This window comes from Chiloscyllium plagiosum, chromosome 12 (genome assembly GCF_004010195.1).
Source record: "Chiloscyllium plagiosum isolate BGI_BamShark_2017 chromosome 12, ASM401019v2, whole genome shotgun sequence".
Taxonomy (NCBI): domain Eukaryota; kingdom Metazoa; phylum Chordata; class Chondrichthyes; order Orectolobiformes; family Hemiscylliidae; genus Chiloscyllium; species Chiloscyllium plagiosum.
In genome coordinates this window covers 51722099-51742732 of record NC_057721.1, presented here as the reverse complement: position 1 = coordinate 51742732, position 20634 = coordinate 51722099, and the positions used below count along the sequence as shown (strand labels likewise).

At 39.9% G+C, this 20634-nt stretch overlaps 1 protein-coding gene across 1 annotated transcript in view; it reads right to left on the bottom strand.

Annotated features, from left to right (window-relative positions):
- si:ch73-264p11.1 (uncharacterized protein LOC100000923 homolog) overlaps positions 1 to 20634 on the bottom strand; it is a 66739-nt gene that overhangs the window by 25399 nt on the left and 20706 nt on the right. The window contains exons 2-3 of the mRNA XM_043701065.1: positions 6094 to 6318; positions 3827 to 3890 (exon numbers count right to left, since the gene is read on the bottom strand). Of these exons, the coding sequence (XP_043557000.1) occupies positions 3827 to 3890; positions 6094 to 6239 (210 nt within the window). The 5' untranslated portion in view covers positions 6240 to 6318. The remainder of the gene's footprint in view (positions 1 to 3826; positions 3891 to 6093; positions 6319 to 20634) is intronic.

Here is a 20634-nt window from a genome sequence, read left to right as displayed (position 1 = left end):
GGCGTGGGTCTCATCTTCACCATGGTTTCCAGCATCTGCAGTCATTGTTTTTACCACGCTGGGAAAGAGCTCACTATCAGTGTTAGTACAGCTGCAAGGTCAGCCACTTTACTGAGCCTGGGAACGTACAAACTTAGTAAGCAGATACTAATATGAGATTTAAAATGGATTCAAGGCTTTTAATATGTGACAAGATGGCTGCTTTAGTTATAACAAATCTCCCACAGCCACATTTCATGAAACCAAAAAATTAAGAGACAGCCTGAGTGGAAATGAACAAATTTCTCTGAGGTAGTCAGTGCACTCCATCCTCACCCCAAACCCTGGAAAACATTGGTTTTCAGAAGTACCGAGAAAGTCCTCATCTCCTATCAGATTTGCACCATCTTCACGTGTGAGGAATGAAACATGATCTGCAGAAAGTACTTGTAAGAGTCCATTAATACTATACAACCAGATTGTACTTCAAACAGTATCTTTTAGAGAAACAACAGGGTGGTACAGTGGCTAAGATTTAAGATTAAGATTAAGATTAAGATTAAGATTACATTACAGTGTGGAAACAGTCTCAATGCTAACGTTTTAGAAAGGATTTTAAAATCTACAGTTTAGCAAGGATATTGGTCTGTATGACACACAATCTTCTGGATCCTTTCCTTTTTTAAGGATAAGAGAGATATTTACCTCTTTCAGCGAAGGCGGGAGACAGCCCTGACTGTATGCGTAGTTATTAGATTAGATTAGATTACAGTGTGGAAACAGGCCCTTCGGCCCAACAAGTCCACACCGACCCGCCGAAGCGCAACCCACCCATACCCCTACATTTACCCCTTACTTAACACTATGGACAATTTAGCATGGCCAATCCACCTGACCTGCACATCTTTGTGACTGTGGGAGGAAACCGGAGCACCCGGAGGAAACCCACGCAGACACGGGGAGAACGTGCAAACTCCACACAGTGGGTCGCCTGAGGCGGGAATTGAACCCGGGTCTCAGGTGCTGTGAGGCAGCAGTGCTAACCACTGTGCCACCGTGCCGCCCACACTGCTAGCACTGCTGCCTCAGAGGGCCAGGGATCTGGGTTCAATTCCTGCCTTTGGCAACTATTTGCGTGGAGTTTGCACATTCTCCCCAGGTCTGCTTGGGTTTCCTCTGGGTGCTCTGGTTTCCACCCACAATCTACAAATATGCTGGCCAGGTGAATTGACCATGCTAAATTACCCATAGTGTTAGGTGCATTAGTCAGGAGTAAATATAGGTAGGGGAATAGGTCTGGGTGGGTTATTCTTCGGAGGGTTGGTGTGGACTTGTAGGGCTGAAGGGCCTGTTTCCATATTGTAGGGAATTATTAGAATTAGAAAAACGTAAATGTGTTGCATTTTTGACTGCGGAACTGTAAAAAGCTCTTTCTTCCTCCCAAGAAGAAAATCTAGTGACCACACTAACTGAAAAGAAACATCGGGAAACCAAGATTTGCAGTATTATCTGCTGTTAATGGTCCCTGAAACCAGTTGTAGTCGGTGAACAATTTATACTTTGTAGACATCCGGCAGATACTGAACCATATATATTTTAAACTTCCTTTAATTCTGGGAACTATCATTTTTTAGCTTTATACCTCTGTATGCATGAGATTGCTTGAAGACAATATGCTTAATAGGTCTAACTGAGTTTCTCCAGTATTTTGTATGTTTATTGGCTACATTTTAACTGGTGAATGGTACAGCTAAATGCTAAAAAAAAAGAGTTAAACCTTTGTTGCGACCAATCATGGAGATTGAAAAGAAGGGAGCCTGTTCACTCCTCTTCACCTTGTCAGAACTTCTGAAAAGCCCATAATAGATGCAAAACCAGGTTTTTTTCTAAAAATGCTTATAAGCTCATCCCAGAAATAGATTGTGAAGTTGGATGCCTGAAATATGTGTGTTCAAGAATTTTTTTCCATATACTTAGTCACTTAAATACCAAATGCCAGCGGGATTTATTTGGACTGCTTTATACTTACACTTAATTTAACACTTAATTTATTTGAACAGATTAATATACTCATGCAATAAGAAAAGATAAATTAATTACTTTAATTATAAAGGACCAAAATAAATGTTCTTAATATCTTTGTAACTTTAACTTTGCTTCTGGATGAAGAATGTTTGATCATTAAAAAATGTGAGCACAGAATACCTACTTTTGGACCACTTCCAGAAACAAATATCTCAAACACTCCCTGGATTGTAAAAATGGGAGAAATTTGGTCTTGTGCTCACAATTTACACTATGTATTATAATAAACATTATCTTAGCAAAATATTAATTTCAAAAGCATTTTGTCAAAGGGATTAAGATGCTGACTTTGGATAAATGCGAGCACAACCTTTTATGAAGGTAGGATAATAATTGATCTAATTTCTTCTGTCATCCATAATCTAAATCCATAATTTCTGATAACCTCACGGATGTTCTGTGAATCTAAATATATGGAGAGATAGAGGAACTTAAATCTGTCTGTTTATGTCAAGTTTTTTCAGTTATAGCATCTACTGATTATATGCAAAGTCATGTTTTTGAGGCAGGAAAATTGAGTTCAATTTAAGCTGAATAAATTTATATCCCCTAATCTATGTTATGTGCATCGATAACTGTAATGTGATTGATGAACCGCAGTTTAAGAGAATGGCCTGGATCTCCTGAGAGCTCAAAGCTCGTCAGAAAATTGTCTCTCATTTCTTTGAAAAATAACTTTCTGTGCTATATGGTGCAGTGGTAGTAGGTCAAACAACATTAATTGCATTCTTATCTGAACTATAAAACGTCCTTGATGATTTTTTAAAAATGGTATGGTATGTAATTATTTGCAATATTTGTTTTAAGATCATCAATATTGTAAACATTCAATAAACTGTATCTGACAATAAACCAATGAGCAGTTTCATGAATCCTAAGGAATTGATTATTGCTGAAAAAAAATAGATTATTGAGTAGGACTAGTTGGTTCAGAGAAATAACTAGCAAATTTAAGTAGTGCTTTTCATATCTCAGGACATCCCAAAACATTTCACATCTGCATACAGATCTCCTACCTTTTTGGTGTATTTATCAGTTAAATATAATCAATAATGTTAAGTAAAGATGACTGGACTACTTCATAAAACAGCCTTACTGTTAGTACACAGAATTAAAAAAAAGATCTTGCACATACATGCACAAATGTGTGAAAGTTACAATATAAGTATAAATATGAACCACCAGCACGGGTGTGGGTGGTTTTTAACTTTTTTATTCACTGCAAAGGATCTACTTGTTGCAGAATATTTTTACAATACAATCTATATTGCTTGTCTGGTCACTTGCATGCAATAATCAAGCAACATGAAGTAAAATATTTATTTGTAGAGTGAAAAATATAGGCTGACAATAAAGCATTCATTACTGATGAAGGGCTTTTGCCTGAAACATCGATTTTCCTGCTCTTTGGATGCTGCCTGACCTGCTGTACTTTTCCAGCACCACTCTAATCTAGAGTCTATTAAAGCAAGTAGCACGATGTGGCGTCATATTGACTTTATGCAAAAACATATCTTTTGAGGCTGGAGAAATGAGTTAATCTTATATGCTGCACAAAGTTATACTCCATGATCTATGTTATGTGCACTGGCAACAATGTATCACAACTTAAGAGAATGGCCTCATCTCTTGCGAGCTAAAAGCTTGTCAGAAAATTGTCTCTCATTTCTTTCCAAACAATTTGCTGTGCTATATACTGCAGTGAAAAGCATGATAATAGGTCGTAGGATCATAGGTCAAAGAACATTAATTGCATTCTTACCTGAACCATATAACGTCCTTGATGATTTTTAAAAATTCTATATGTATATACAGTTTTTTGAGAGCTAAGCAAAAAAAAAGGTATTCGTGAGTATCTCTGCACCATATTGATTACTAAACTGTAAAATTATTAAATTTATACAATTAGTGTTGAGTGAATTTTATGACGATATATGTTTTGCATCTTTTAAGAGACAGTTAACACTGTAAGTCAGAAATCTCTGTTCAACATTGCTGCTAAATCAGGGCTCAACTAGATGTGAGCACAAATGAGAGATTCAGTAATGTTCTGTTAATAATTATTCTGACCTTTTCCATACCTCATATCCATGCCTAATTCAAACCAGCAATGGAGCTTCATTATTTCTGTTTTATAAATCTGTGCTTGTGTTCTTCCTTGTAAATTTGGATTTGAGATCCCAACTGACTCGAGAATAAATTGAATTATGATTTTCTCATTCATAAAGTGTCAAATCTTTGCATCTATATCAAGTGATATTAATGAAACCACTTTCACAGAACTACAGTTTATAAGCAGCCTAAATTTTCTGAAACTCTGGCATTCCATAAACCAATTACAGCCATTATATATTATTAGTCAAGATTAGAGTGGTGCTGGAAAGGCACAGCAGATCAGGCAGCATCCGAAGAGCAGGAAAATCACCACCACCAGGGGTATATTTCTCTCCCTACTCCTATCTACTTTCCGCAAAGACCATTCCCTTCGTGACTAGCAGATCAAGTCCATGCCCCCCCCAACAATCCACCCTCCCCTCCTGGCACCTTCCCCTGTCACCGCAGGAATTGCAAAACCTGCGCCCACACCTGCCCCTTTACCTCCATCCAAGGCCCCAAAGGAGCCTTCCACATTTACTAAAGTTTCACCTGAACTTCCACAAATGTCATTTATTGTATCCGTTGCTCCCAATGTGGTCTCCTTTACATTGGGAGACTGGACGCCTTCTCACAGAGCGCTTTAGGGAACATCTCTAGGACACCAACACCAATCAACCCCACCGCTCCATGGCTGAACATTTCAACTCCCCCTCCCACTCTGCCGAGGACATGGGCCTCCTCCACCGCCACTCCCTCACTGCCCGACATCTGGAGGAAGAACGCCTCATCTTGCGCCTTAGAACACTTCAACCCCTGGTCATCCATGTGGATTTCATCAGTTTCCTGATTTCCCCTCCCCCACCTTACCCCAGTTCCGATCTGCCAGCTCGGTACCATCCCCATGACCTGTCCTACCTGCCAATCTTTCTTCCCACCTATCTGCTCTACCCTCCTCTCCGAACCAATCACCTTTATCCCCACTTCCATCCACCTATTGCACTCTTAGCTACCTTCTCCCCAGCCCCACCTCCTTCCCATTTATCTCTCCACCCCACAGGCTCCCAGCCTCATTCCTGATAAAGGGCTTTTGCCCAAAACGTCGATTTTCCTGCTCGTCGGATGCTTTTCCAGCACCACTCTAATCTTGACTCTGATCTCCAGCATCTGCAGTCCTCACTTTCGCCTATTATATATTCTTACCGGATTCACACTACAGCCTGAAACCACTCACAAGTCTGATAATGAATGCATATTTCTTCAAATTAATAAACTCCTTTCCTCCAAAAAGAATACAGCATTCAATGCCAAAACCACACTTACATATAACATACTTTCAACCAAAACAGCATTATCATTAATTGCAAGAGCATTTATTTTGAATTCTGTAATTTCAAAATGAAGAACAGTTGACAGGAAAGAATACTACACTCCTTTATTACTCTCTTAAAGCAGTATAACGTGATTCTCTGGATTGTCAACTCTCTGTCCTTCACTATCTTGTCATCTTTAGTAGATTTACGATAGAGAGAGAAAAATGAATTTGTGAGAAAATGTAGACTAAAAACACTAGGCCACATGATAAATTAATTCTTATGAAAGAATTGTTATGCATCTAAGTATAAATGATTAAAAGTGATGAACTGAGACATGCAAAGCAGAAGAATCTCAGATTTAACTCCCAATGCTGAATTAGTTGATCTGAGCTGAGGTGTTATTATGTCTTCAAATTGCAAGAGAATGAGCAAATTGGTCAGTGATGTTATTTCTGATCAATAACTAATGTATGTAGCAGAAATATTAGTTGAAGACAAACAAGAGTTTGGCACATTTTTCTGTTTCCTTTGGAAATTTATAGTTTACTGGAAAATATTTCTGACTTTTTCTTAACAATGAACCTGTAAGTAAAACTCATGTTGTTGCACTGGTACTTACAAGACACTGAGGCATAAAGCATTTGGGATGGTCTCACTCTCTCGCACTAGATAACTTCCATCTTTTCCCTTAGCTGCAAATAAAACTTCACAGGCCTTTTTGCTGATGTTTCCATGAAAATATGGCAGTGATGTCACATCAGACATTTGGCCCAGCTTTTTTCTTATATCTTCACTTCCATTCACATTTGAAATCTTGTTCTTTGTCCCAAAAGCCTAATATTAACTAGTGAATAAGAAAGAATAAAAATAATAATTTATTATTTTGTAACAAGCAAGATGAAAGACTACTAATGAAGATCTAAGTTTGTGATTTTAATTCAAAAAGCATAGCTTAAACCACAAATACTGAAATATCACAATGAGATATTGGTTTGAGGATAAAGTCAGATTATGGAGGAAGGCTGGCTAGGATTCTGATTGCAACTTCCCTTCCCACGTGGTTGACGATGCCCTCTAGCATATCTCCTCCACTTCACGCACCACATCCTTGAACCCCACCCATCCCAACGCAACAAGGACAGAACCCCCAACCCCATCCCCCCACCTCCCCAACCCGGTCCTCACCTTCCACCCAACCAACCTCTACATACATCATATCATCCTCCACCACCTCAAAACGGACTCCACCACCAAAGGCATATTTCCCTCCCTATCCTTATCAGTGTTCCAAAGAGCCCATTCTCTCCGTGACTCCCTTATCAGGTCCAAGATCCTCCCACCAGCCCACACCCCACTCCTCGAACTGCAGGAAGTGTGAAACCTGTGTCCACACCACTCCCCTCACCTCCATCCAAGGCCCCAAGGGATCCTTCCAAATCCATCAGAAATTTACTTGTACCTCGACCAATGTCATCCATTGCACCTGGTGTGGTCTCCTCTACATCAGTGAGACAGGACGCCTTCTTGCGGATCGTTTCAGAGAACATCTCTGGGACAGCCGTACCCACCAACCCCACCACACCATTGCTGAACACTTCAACTCCCCGTCCCACTCTATCAAGAACATGCAGGTCCTGGGCCTCCTCCACTGCCAAACCATTACCACCTGACGCCTGGAGGAAGAACACCTCATATTCCACCTTGGGACCCTGCAACCACACACAGGATAAATGTGGATTTCAACAGCTTTCTCATTTCCCCTCCCCCCACTTTATTCCAGTCCCAAGTCTCCAACTCAGCACCGCCCTCCAGACCAGTCCATCACTACCCCCACTGACCTATCACCTTCTCCCTCACCTTCATCCACCTATCGCTTTCTCAGCAATCTTCCACACACCCCTCCAACTGCACCCCACTCCCATTTATCTCTCAGCCCTGGGCCACAAGCCTCATTCCTGGTGAAGGGCTTATGCCCAAAACGTCGATTCTCCTGCTCCTCGGATGCTGCCTAACCTGCTGTGCTTTCCCAGCAAAACACTCTCGACTCTCATCTCTAGCATCTGCAGTTCTCACTTTCTCCTATGATTCTGTTAGACCAATGGGTATCTTGCCCACTGATCGGAGAACTCCTGTTTTCCTATGGAGAAAACACAATGGAACCAAAAGTAGGCATTTAAGTGGTCACAAGTGAACTCTTGCTTGAGTTCCTGGTCATGGGAGTTCCTGGTCATGGGAGTGCCTCGCAGCATGAGCTGCCAGCCAAACATTGACTGGTTGTTCCATTCCTTTTAGTTCCAGTTGGAGTGGAGACTGGTATTTCATTTGCCAGATGCTCAGGATCGTCGTAGCACCCAAGACCAAAGATGAGTCAGGGTTGGAGCTGTGGAGTAAGGATTGAAGGTGGATAAGGATTTATGTCACTTTCAGCAGCCATTCCCTGATGAGGGCACAATCCCTTGAATGAACACCACAACTGTGCAGGCGGAACAGGCTCACTAACCCATCCGCAACCTAGGATGTCCCAGGCAGGGACTCCTGAGCAGCCTCCTGTGGGTTGGGAAAACTATGTGGCTCCCATTTAATCCCTGAGGCAACATAAACCACAGTGGGCTCAGGGATAATGGATGTCTAGGCATCTAGGGGTGGTGTTTTGTTCTTGTCCAGAGACTAATGTGAGCCTATCCCTCTATTATCAGAAAAAAAAGGTTGTAAATAGATACAAGTTATCAATTCAATAGCGATACAAACAGGTGAAGCAGATGTAATGCATTTGAGGTTTGGGATTTGACAGCTATCCTAATTTGGTGGTTGTATACCCATCAGCAGAGATACACATTGCATTTGTTTAACAACCTGGTTGCCTTGTTGCCTCTCAACGTCACCACACAATCACTATTAGGTGTTTTCCAAACTCTTTATGCATGATTGTTGTGTCTGAGCTTGCTTCTCTGCCTTTGCTATGCAGCACCATAATCAGCGGTGATGCCATAGGATCTGGGTTGGTTGCTTACTATAGAATCTTTTGTTGGTATCCAAGTAGTTTTATTTGGACTTTGATAATTCACTCATAATGTATTTCTTTCCTTCTGATCTATCTTGAAGAATGTCCATGTTTCTTAAAACAATTTTAAAAAATTAGTTACTTGACATGTCTTCCAAGTATATATCATGCTGGAGATGATAATCCTTGTTACACTGCATTGGATGAAACTGCAGCAATGCAATGTGAAAATCTTCCTTTCTTGTTCAACCCTTAATGATCATTAATTTGATAGAATATACTTAATGTTCTGATGGGCTGTTTAAGCTTGGATTGTGTAGTGAAAATATGATACTGATCACCTCAACTTGGTACACACCTTGAAACAGTTTGCCAGTTTATTGTGGTCCATTGTTCTGGTATATTGAATAAACTAAAAGTCGAACTCAACATGTCTGCAACAGTCATGTTTATCTCATTGTTAAGTTGAGTAATGATGAACCTCAATTATCCGAATATTGATTGTCTGAATTTTGGATTATCCAAAGAAGATTTCAAGGTCCCACAAAAATGTTACATCAAAAAGATAACTATATTTGATTTACCTGTACTGAAGAATATGTGAAAACGCTGGCAAAAACAAAGAAATACAAGCAGTTCAAGCATCAGCAACTGGATTTTTTTAGGTAAGGGTTGTTACATGGCCCTTTACAAAAGTAAGTGTTTTACAGTAGTCCTGTCACTTTACCAGGCCATTTTATCAAAAAAAGGCTGAGAATGTAAACGCATGCATGAGGCAGTGCTTCTGTCTTTCTATCAGTGAGACTGAGTTCCCGGAAACTGACAAATGCTCTTGCGATTGCAGAAGCTGTTTGTGACCTTGTTTAATGCTGGGATTTGATACACAATATTTATGAGATAAGTCCTTCACATTTTAACCTGTAATTTGAGGACTGCAAAGATTAGTTTGTTTAAATTATAGATTTAAACAAATTCTCTGGTAGAGCACAGCGTTAGATCAGTTTGGTTTCCTTTGTTTAAAGTAAAATCGATTATCTGAATAATCGATTATCCAAATGAAATAGAGCCCACCCATTTCATTCGGATAATCAAGGTTCCTCTGTAATGGGAAATTTAAAGAAGCAATTCATCACAAGGATGTAATGTTTTCTGTTGCGAATAGATCTGATGCCACTTTCTTCCGAGGAGTCAATGAAACATCACGTAGATATAAAGGCCCCCTCCACTCCATGCATTCATGAGTTGTTAAATATTTTGATTCATCTCTGGCCAATACACAGATTGCATTTGTTAAGACTTCTTGTATCTTCAATATCCATGTGTCCCTGGTGTAACATGGACATGATATTTTGAAATAATGCTATCAATATTGGGACTACTTTCTCTTGAATAAAACTTGCTGTGATGGCCAAAATGAACAAATCTTGGCCGTCAAGTGGATAAGGAACTTTTGCAGCTCTTGCTTTGCTCATCTTTGGCAGTTGCTGATTGCAACTGTTCACACTAGCTCTGGTAGAGGTTTAACATATCAGTCTTGAGAATGTCAATATCTTGTAGTCTTGAACATCAACATGTTGATCAAAGGAAAATCTTGTTCTTTTTCTGGGTTTGTTACTCTACTCAACTAAGACATAATCATCCTATTTCTGGTTTACATCAAAATTCAAGTATATAATTGGACTTTGAAATGTATACATTGCAAACATGCTGGGCTCATTATCAGTTTGTAGCATATCATTTCTAATGGCTAGTGATTTGTTTCAATGGTGAATTTCTTCATAAATAAGAATGTGTAAATCACATGATGTTGACTACGAGAGCTAAATTCTCACATTCGATATTGGGATAGTTAGCTTACACAGATCATCATGTTTTGGAATCAAATGCAGTAAGTTTCTCATCTTGCCAGTATTGCATACCTGGGCTTTTTTGTGATGCACCCATTTTGAGAATCCTGACTTTCTTGAGGTTGTAGAATTATAATAGGTAAGTTTTTTTTTGTCAGAACCTAATTGAGAGGATAGAAATCGGCACACAAATGGATGTTGTCCTTAAGCAAATCTCACAGCAGAGAATTCTTGCTCACAAAGTTGGGTATTTATGGGAAAAGGAAACTTATAAATCTGAAGCATTGTGACAAATCCTCCTTATCCTGTAGAGTCAGCATTTGTTAAATATCCTTGATCTTATTAGGATCTGACCAGATCAGTGTAAACAGACCCAGAGAACTGTATTCAGCTGACATTGACCTGATACTCTATGCTTTTAAAGTACTATCACACTTCTGTCATCAGTAGGTGAAAGTTAAAGTCATAACTCTGTCTTTGTTTTACCCATGACTGCAATATCGTCAGCTATGCCAATACAATCAAGTATATTTGCAATAATCCAATCCATGTGCTGCTGAATTGAGTTTTGGCTGATTGGTGGACCAATAGTAACTGTTGAAAACAGTCCTATTCAAATGAAATCTTAAATGTCATGAACTCATCACAATTTTCTTTTAAATGATCAGAGGCCAGGTCCTGCTCTGGAAAATCTAGTATTTAATCTTGGAGCATCAGTATTTTATGTGGCGACCTTTATGCTGAAAAATTGAGGTGACTTATTCCTAGTCATGCTCTTATGAGTGCTGTCTTTCTTTAAAACAAATGTGATGGGACTATATCAACCTGTGGTAGTGGACCTTCCAAATTATGCCTCATTTGGCTCCATCTCATTCAGTTCCCTTTAAGCTTTCAAAACTCCTGCTCTAAAAAAATTGGAAAGTATTATCTTAAGATGGGTGTCCCTGACTTTGTCAGTGTATATTTCAAATTGCTCCTCCTTTGTGAACAGGATTTTTGCAGCTGCTGTTGGAGAAACAGTTATTTATGGATTAACTGTTGGAAGCAGAGAATCTAGCTTTCCAGCTGGGTGGAGTCATATCACGGGGTTTCTGTTAGAACTCAAAAATTCACTTCAGCTTTTTTTTTAATTGGGCATTCTTAGATTTTTTTCATTTGAGTGAACTTAATTTCTAATCAAAATTAGTTCTGTTTTATTGGTAATCATTGCTCTATCGACAGATCTGCACAACGGTCTGTACAGACAGAAATGAATGCTGCTTAAAGGTGAGGGAGCCTCCCATTCCTGGAATTCTCTGTGTCCAAAGCTGTTGGCTGGTTGGCTTCCATAAATTTCCATACAGCCCTAATGAAGATATATTCTTTTTAGACACCTAGTGCTGCTTCGGTAGTGTGAGTTAACCTTCAAAATGGTGTTTTACTTGATGTGGCAATTCTTATGGTATCTCTTGTAACATAAGGAATGTGCAATGGATATTATGATGTTGAAGAATCAGATAGATATTAAGTACATCAAATGATAATGTACAAAAATTGAATTAATGCCTGGGCTAACATTAACCTATTCTGTTACAACCGACCAGCATGCTTCCAACAGAATGTCATGCTTCAAGATCTGAGGTGCCAGGACCAATGCTGTCTCAGAGACAGTGCAGAATGTTCTCAAGGGGGAGAGGGGCCAGCAAGAGGTCATTGTCCACATTGGAACCAATGACATAGGAAAGGAAAAGGTTGAGATTCTGAAGGGAGATTACAGAGAGTTGGGCAGAAATTTATGGAGGTCCTCGAGAGTAGTAATATCTGGATGACTCCCAGTGCTACGAGCTAGTGAGGGCAGGAATAGGAGGATAGAGCAGATGAATGCATGGCTGAGGAGCTGGTGTGTGGGAGAAGGATTCACATTTTTGGATCATTGGAATCTCTTATGGGGTAGAAGTGACCGTACAAGAAGGATGGATTGCACCTAAATTGGAAGGAGACTAATGTATTGGCAGGGAGATTTGCTCGAGCTGCTTGGGAGGATTTAACTAGTAAGGTGGGGGGGGGGGGGGGGGTAGCACCCAGGGAGATAGTGAGCAAAGAGATCAATCTGAGACTGGTACAGTTGAGAAAAAAAGCAAGTCAAACAGTCAGGGCAGACAGGGACAAGGTAGGACTAATAAATTAAACTGCATTTATTTCAATGCATGGGGCATAACCGGGAAGGCAGATGAACTCAGGGCATGGTTAGGAACATGGGACTGGGATATCATAGGATTTGCAGCAATATCATAGCAATCATAGAATATCATAGCAATTCCAGAAACATGGCTCAGGGATGGACAGGACTGGCAGCTTAATGTTCCAGGATACAAATTCTACAGGAAGGATAGAAAGGGAGGCAAGAGAGGAAGGGTAGTGGCATTTTTGATAAGAGATAGCATTACAGCTGTACTGAGGGAGGATATTCCCTGAAATATAGCAGGGAAGTTATTTGGGTAGAACTGAGAAATAAGAAAGGGATGACCACCGTATTGGAATTGTATTATAGACCCCCTAAAAGAGGGAAATTGAGAAACAAATTTGTAAGGAGATCTCAGCTATCTGTAAGAATAATAAAGTGGTTATGGTAGGGGATTTTAACTTTCCAAACATCGACTGGGATTGCCATAGTGTTAAGGGTTTAGATGCAGAGGAATTTGTTAAGTTGGTACAAGAAAGTTTTCTGATTCAGTATGTGGATGTACCTACTAGAGAAGGTGCAAAACTTGACCTACTCTTGGGAAATAAGGCAGGGCAGGTAACTGTGGTGTCAGTGGGGGAGCACTTTGGGGCCAGTGACCATAATTCTATTTGTTTTAAAATAGTGATGGAAAAGGATAGACCAGATCTAAAAGTTGAAGTTCTAAATTGGAGAAGGGTCAATTTTGACGGTAATAGGCAAGAACTTTCAAAAGCTGATTGGGGGCAGATGTTCGCAGGTAAAGGGACAGCTGAAAAATGGGAAGCCTTCAGGAATGAGATAATGAGAATCCAGAGAAAGTATATTCCTGTTAGGGTGAAAGGGAAGGCAGGTAGGTATAGGGAATGCTGGATGACTAAAGAAACTGAGGGTTTGGTTCAGAAAAAGAAGGAAGCATATGTCAGGTATAGACAGGAAAGATCGAGTGAATCCTTAGAAGAGTATAAAGGCAGTAAGAGTATACTTAAGAGGGAAATCAGGAGGGCGAAAAGGGGTCATGAGATAGCTTTGGCAAATAGAATTAAGGAGAATCCAAAGGGTTTTTACAAATACATAAAGGACAAAAGGGTAAAGGGTAACTAGGGAAAGAATAGGGCCCCTCAAGGCAGCCTTTGTGTGGAGCCACAGAAAATGGGGGAGATACTAAATGAGTATTTTGCATCAGTACTTAGTGTGGAAAAGGACATGGAAGATATAGAATGTAGGTAAATAGATGGTGACATATTGATGAATATTGTCCACATTACAGAGGAAAAAGTGCTGGATGTGTTGAAACGCATAAAAGTGGATAAATCCCCAGGACCTGATCAGAACTCTGTAGGAAGCTAGAGAAGTGATTGCTGGGCCTCTTGCTGAGATATTTGTATCATCGATAGTCACAGGTGAGGTGGCGGAAGACTAAAGGTTGGCTGACGTGGTGCCACTGTTTAAGAAGGGTGGTAAGGACAAGCCAGGGAACTATAGACCAGTGAGCCTGACGTCAGTGGTGGGCAAGTTGTTGGAGGGAATCCTGAGGGACAGGATGTACATGTATTTGGAAAGGCAAGGACTGATTAGGGATAGTCAATATGGCTTTGTATGGAATGAGCTGCCAGAAGAAGTGGTGGAGGCTGGTACAATTGCAACAGTTAAAAGGCATCTGGATGGGTATATGAATCGGAAGGGTTTGGAGGGATATGGGCCGGGTGCTGGCAGGTGGGACTAGATTGGGTTGGGATATCTGGTCAGCATGGATCGAAAGGTCTGTGTCCATACTGTACATCTCTATGACTCTATGACTCTATATGACTTCCTTGTTGACATCAAGGCCATATTTGACTGAATGTGGCTTCAAGGAGTCCCAGTAAAACCGGAGTCAATAGAAATTAGGGGAACGCTGTCTGCTGATTTTGTCATACATGGCACAAAGGAAGATGGTTGTGGTTGTTGGAGGTCAGTTGTCTCAACTTCAGGACATTTCTGCAGGTACTCCTCAGGGTAGTATCATAGACTCAACCATCTTATGCTGTTTCATCAATGACTTACCCTCCATCATAAGGTCAGAAGTGGGGATATTCGCTGACATTTGCACTAAATTCAGCATCCTTCTCGACTCTTCAGATACTGAAATAGCCCATGTACAAAAACATCAAGACTTGGAAAATATTCAGTTTGGGTGACAAGTGGCAAATATCATTTGTGTTACATCAAATATCAGGCAATTATCATCTCCAACAAGGGAGGTTCTAACTATCAACTCTTAATGTTCAATTGCATTAGTAACACTGAACTCCCCAATATTAGCATCCTGGGTTTACCATTGTCAAAAAACTGATCTAGACTTGCTACGTAAAAAGTTTGTGACTTGAACAGCATGTTTAAGGTTAAGAAGTGTGCAACATGTATATCAACTCTTCACACCCAAAAGACTTTCTCTCATCTACAGGCACAAGTCCAGAGAGTGATGGGATACCCTCCCCTAGTCTGGTTGAGTGCAGCTCCAACAATATTCAAAAAACATAACACCACCGAGAACAAAACAGCCTTCTGGATTTGCATCATATTCACAAACATCCACTCACTATATAATGCATTCATCCTGCTTTATGAAATGCAAGTATTAGTTTAGTGTGCTCTCCGCAATCATAGATAGTGTGCATGGAATGCTTCTAGTGTGTTGCAGATTTTTGCTGCATCCCCCTCCCCCTACCATGATTACTTTTCAGTTGATGACCTTCAGAGCACTCCATTTGCCTCTAACAGTACTTGGAAGACATCTGTGCTTCTTGCACAGACTCTCCACAGGTATCGCACACATTTTTCTCTTGCTCATGGAGTGAGCAGGTGAACTTCTAACTAACTTTGTAAAAGGATTCACTGAAATGCATATCTAAGCCAGTGCATGGTAAACATGAATTCTGAACAGGTATATTCTCAGACAGAATGACCTGATAGTTCATCATCCAATTGATTCAACAACTTCTACTACATGTGTGAACCGTTCAAGTTATCAATATGAAGATTATTATATTCCATTCACAGTTGGGAATCAGGTTAACGACTGAATGTGGTATGACATGTAAGACATTGATATTCAGGTGATTGTTAAGTCTCAATGACTCCATTTCTGTGGTCAACTAATATCAAACTACTAGTGATTAACTAACCCTTCCTGCTTGTCTGCTTTATAATCTTTCAAACAGGGGGAAGAACAAGCTTATGAGTGACTCTAATTTAATATGTTACTCATGCAGTATATTGAGGAGGATGACTATTTGGTAGAGGCATTAACTTACATAGGATCAAGGTGAATGCTAGTCATGATCGACAGGTGGGTTGTCAGGAAGTGTACAGAAAAAGAATAATGGGTATTTTTGCAAAGGGTGGGAGAAGTAATGGAATACTGTAAGCTTAAAGTTAGAATGAAAGGACAATAGCTAGTTTCTTGCTCCCAGCACTGGTAAAGAGCATCTCACTAAGTTACTACATTCAGCTGAACATCAAGCATTGCTTTGTGAAGGCATAGCATTGAACCTTCCTGACTCCATGATAAAACTTCATCCTGTCTTTTTTTTTCAGATTCCTCCAAATTCCATCTGTGAATTGAGTATTTAAATACAACAGTGAGGTCACATTTTACATACCCAAAACCTGAAACTCCACCCTGTATTCCATGTATGACTAGTCGGCTGTTGTTAAATGCCATGGACAGGCAAACAGACAGATTGTCAGTTCTTGTAGGTTTTCCATTTTCCATTGATGCCATCTCCCCCTATTCTGCATCCTCCTTGGAGTTGATGGAGATTAGCAACCAAAAATCCAAACTAACTTAATGATCGAGAGAGATGAGGAGTTTAGAAATCTTAGACATGCCTCAGGTTCTCTGTTGACTGCCCCAAAATGGTTCAGAAGCAGGCTACAATGTCCAACAATGTCCTATATTAACGTTAACTGATCCTATACTCCTGCCTAGATCCTAAATTGCACCAAGTCACATTTAATCATCATAGACCTACATTGGCCCCTAAATTATGAAATTCTTATTCTGTTTTCAAGTTCTGCCATATTCTCTCCCTTCCATAATTTATAGCCTCTTCTTTTCTTGAGATGTTTTTGCTCTTCATATTTTGCTTAATTTTAATCTCTACATCATTTATGGCATGCCTTCAGCTTTATAGGCTATACACTTCAGTATACCACATCTCTCCTCCTCAAAACTGCACTTTGAAAACTTACCCCCTTGTCCAAGCTTTTGGTCATCTGTCTTATTGTCACCTTACATGGCTGGTGTCAGATTTTTAAAAAGTGTGGCGCTGTAAAAGCACAGCCAACCAGGAATGATGAAGCGCTTATGCTTGAAAAGTCGACTCTCTTGCTCTTCGGATGCTGCCTGACTAGCCATGCTTTTCCAGCACCACACATTGTGGCTCTGATCTCCAGCATCTGTAGTCCTCACTTTCTCCTGCTGTCCGATTTTGTTTGATAATCAACTTGAAACAATTTGCTATGCTAACGTTGTTATAAAAATGCAAGTTCTTGTTTAGCTGCTTTAACTTGGCAAAAAGATGTGATGTATGGTATAATATGTTGCATTTATAAAATGAATATGTAAATTAAGCCACACAATTAACAAGAGTTATGCGTCAATATTTCTTATTCAGTTTACCACAATAATTTATTTGTATAAATGTAAATGTTGTGGTTGGTTAGGTTCCATGAAAGCTTAATTTATTTTCCAGTATCTGGTCAGATCAAATGGTTGTTATTGACGTCACAGGCATCATACAATCGCTGAATCATAGAAATTTACCCTTTCTTTATATAGTTTGGATTCTGACTAAAAACAGTATCCACCTATTTAATCTGGCTAGTTCACAGGAGGCAAGTATTCTCAAGAATGGCACAGTGGTTAGTACAATGCCCTGTATCCCAGGCACAGCACCAGGGACCCAGGTTTGATTCAAGCCTCAGCTAGCAGTGTGTGTGGAGTTTGCACGTTCCCCCCATATTTCTGTGAGTTTCCTCCAGGTGATCCTATTTCCTCCCAAAGTCAAAAGATGTGCAAGTTAGGTGGATTGGCCATGCTAAATTGTCCATAGCCCCCAGGGATGTGCAGGCTAGGTAGATTAGCCATGGGAAAGTGCAGGATTACAGGGATACAGTAGGGGGATGGGTCTGGGTGAGATGATCTTTGGAAGGTCAGTGTGGACTCGATGGGCTGAATGGCCTACTTTCACAGTGGTAGGGATTCTATGATTAAAGTCAGGCTTGATTTTCAATATTCTGTATGAATATTCATGTTTGTTTTGATAGTTGCTTGCTCATTTTTAATCAATTTTGTACATAAAATCCACCAATGAAAATGTGGAAATTAAGAAATCAAACACATATACTGTACATTTTTAATACATGTGTGTGTGTGTATATATATATCAGGTCTGCTTTTCAAGACCATAGTATAATTGGTGTATCTGTTTCATTTGATAATAAAAGTACATTTTAAAAACTCTGATGAACTTTTTTCTGTTCTTTCTTGCCTCAGTGTGAATGAGCTCTATTAGTACTGCGTACAGTTGTTACAATCAGGTGAGGAGAATCACAGCTCCCCTCATTTTAAACCCCTCAGTAGCAACCATTTTTTAAGTTAAAAATCACACAACACCAGGTTATAGTCCAACAGGTTTAATTGGAAGCACACTAGCTTTCGGATCGACGCTCCTTCATCAGGTGATAGTGGAGGGCTCGATCGTAACACAGAATTTATAGCAAAAATTTACAGTATGATGTAACTGAAATTATACATTGAAAAATTGATTGTCTGTTAAGCCTTTCATCTGTTAGAATACAGTGATGGTTTCACTTCTTTCATGTGTAAATCACAAAACCTATTTTTTAAAGTTGCATTCTCGGGTTAGCTATTAACAATGGTGATAGCTAGACAATATGAGCATTTATTATTTATCTTTTGCATGCAGCTATCACATTTCAATTAAGTTTAGCTAACACAATCAAAAATGAAGGAGAGCAAATTTCAAGATTTGCTTGAATGGAGTGGAGTTTCATTATCTACTACTGCCCCAGAAGAATACAACATACAACCAACAACCTCACACACAAAACAGAAGTAAAGGACTTACAAAGAAAGTGGGGGATGGGGTGGAAGATAAAAGCAGTGGCAGTTTGGAGACTTTTTGGTGTGGCAATGAAACCAGGGTCTACTTCTTCAGGTGCAACAAACTTTCAGATACCTTTTATTTCTCAGTCCACTGTGGTTTATCTGAGTTGTTTCTTTCTGGTGGTGGTGTGCTGTTTGAGTTTGAGACTGAAACTGAGAAAGAAAGTGAATATGACTCTATGACTCTAAGAGGGAGAAGAGGAAAAGCTTCCCATATTCTTTCTGTTGTCTGTTCATGCTGCTTTCTCCCTCTGTTTTGTTACACATGACAAACTTCAGAAATTTGATCCATTTTTATATTTCATTCCAATCTCTATTATCTTTTTTTGTAAATGAGCAAGCTTTCATCTCTAACATATGAAGTTAACCCGCAAGTGTGAGTAAAAAAAAATTCTTGACAACTCGTGGGTGGCACAGTGGTTAGCACTGCTGCCTCACAGCGCCACAAGACCCAAGTTCATTTCCCGCCTCAGGCAACTGACTGCATGGAGTTTGCACATTCTCCCCGTGTCTGCGTGGGTTTGTTCCGGTTTCCGCCCACAGTCCACAAATGTGCAGGTTAGGTGAATTGGCCATGCTAAATTGCCCGTAGTGTTAGGCGAAAGGGTAAATGTAGGGATGTGGGTGGGTCGCGCTTCGGTGGGTCAGTGTGGACTTGTTGGACTGAAGGGCCTGTTTCCACACTGTAAGTAATCTAATCACAAAGTTTCTGTGTCTTTTGATTCAAGTGGCAATTTCAAGGCAGCCAGATTCATGTATTGGATGTGGATTGCCATGGCTCATTGTGTGATCACAACAGTTATTCTAGATCAGCAGTGGCCTTCTTAATACCAGTTTCAGTTCATTAAAATTCCAGGTATTAAAGTAAAATGATGAGAGTTTAATATTGAAAGTCTATTTTTATCATATTACACAACTTTCAAATGTTCAACAAAGTTTTTGCTTTAGATGATTGACATTCTGAGGAAGGGTCAACTCTGTTAACTCTCAAACGTTAACTCTGATTTCTCTCCACAGATGCTGCCAGGCCTATTGAGCTTTTTCAGCAATTTGTGTTTTTGATTCTAATTTACAGCATCCATAAGTTCTCACATTTTTTTTCCCAAGACTTCTCTCCTGCTTATATCACTCACTCTCCATTGTCTGTTCTGCTTATCTTTCTATCATATCTGTCCTATTTACCATGTGTTCACTTATCACCACCCTGATTATACTTCTCTGTCTTTTGAAATCTCATATTCACAATAATAATCTGTAGGCATTGATTTAGACTGAACAAACAAGCAAACAATATTATTTTTAAGTTTCTCAATAGTTTGTTTTTCAAAGCTGAACCAATGGGTAAAATTAGCATTCACATTCCAGCATTTCTTCATTGGGTGATTAGTAAACAAATACAAGGAACAATAATTAGAGTCATAGAGATGTACAGCATGGAAACAGACCCTTCGGTCCAACCCATCCATGCTGACCAGATATCCCAACCCAATCCAGTCCCACCTGCCAGCACCCAGCCCATATCCCTCCAAACCCTTCCTATTCATATATCCATCCAAATGCCTCTTAAATGTTGCAATTGTACCAACCTCCACCACATCCTCTGGCAGCTCCATACATGTACCACCCTCTGCATGAAAAAATTGCCCCTTAGGTCTCTTTTATATCTTTCTCCTCTCACCCTAAACCTATGCCCTCTAGTTCTGGACTCCCTGACCCCAGGGAAAAGACTTTGCCTATTTACCCTATCCATACCCCTCATGATTTTGTAAACCTTATAAGGTCACCCCTCAGCCTCCAATGCTCCAGGGAAAACAGCCCCAGCCTGTTCAGCCTCTCCCTATAGCTCAAATCCTTCAACCCTGGCAACATCCTTGTAAATCTTTTCTGAACCCTTTCAGGTTTCACAACATCTTTCCGATAGGAAGGAGACCAGAATT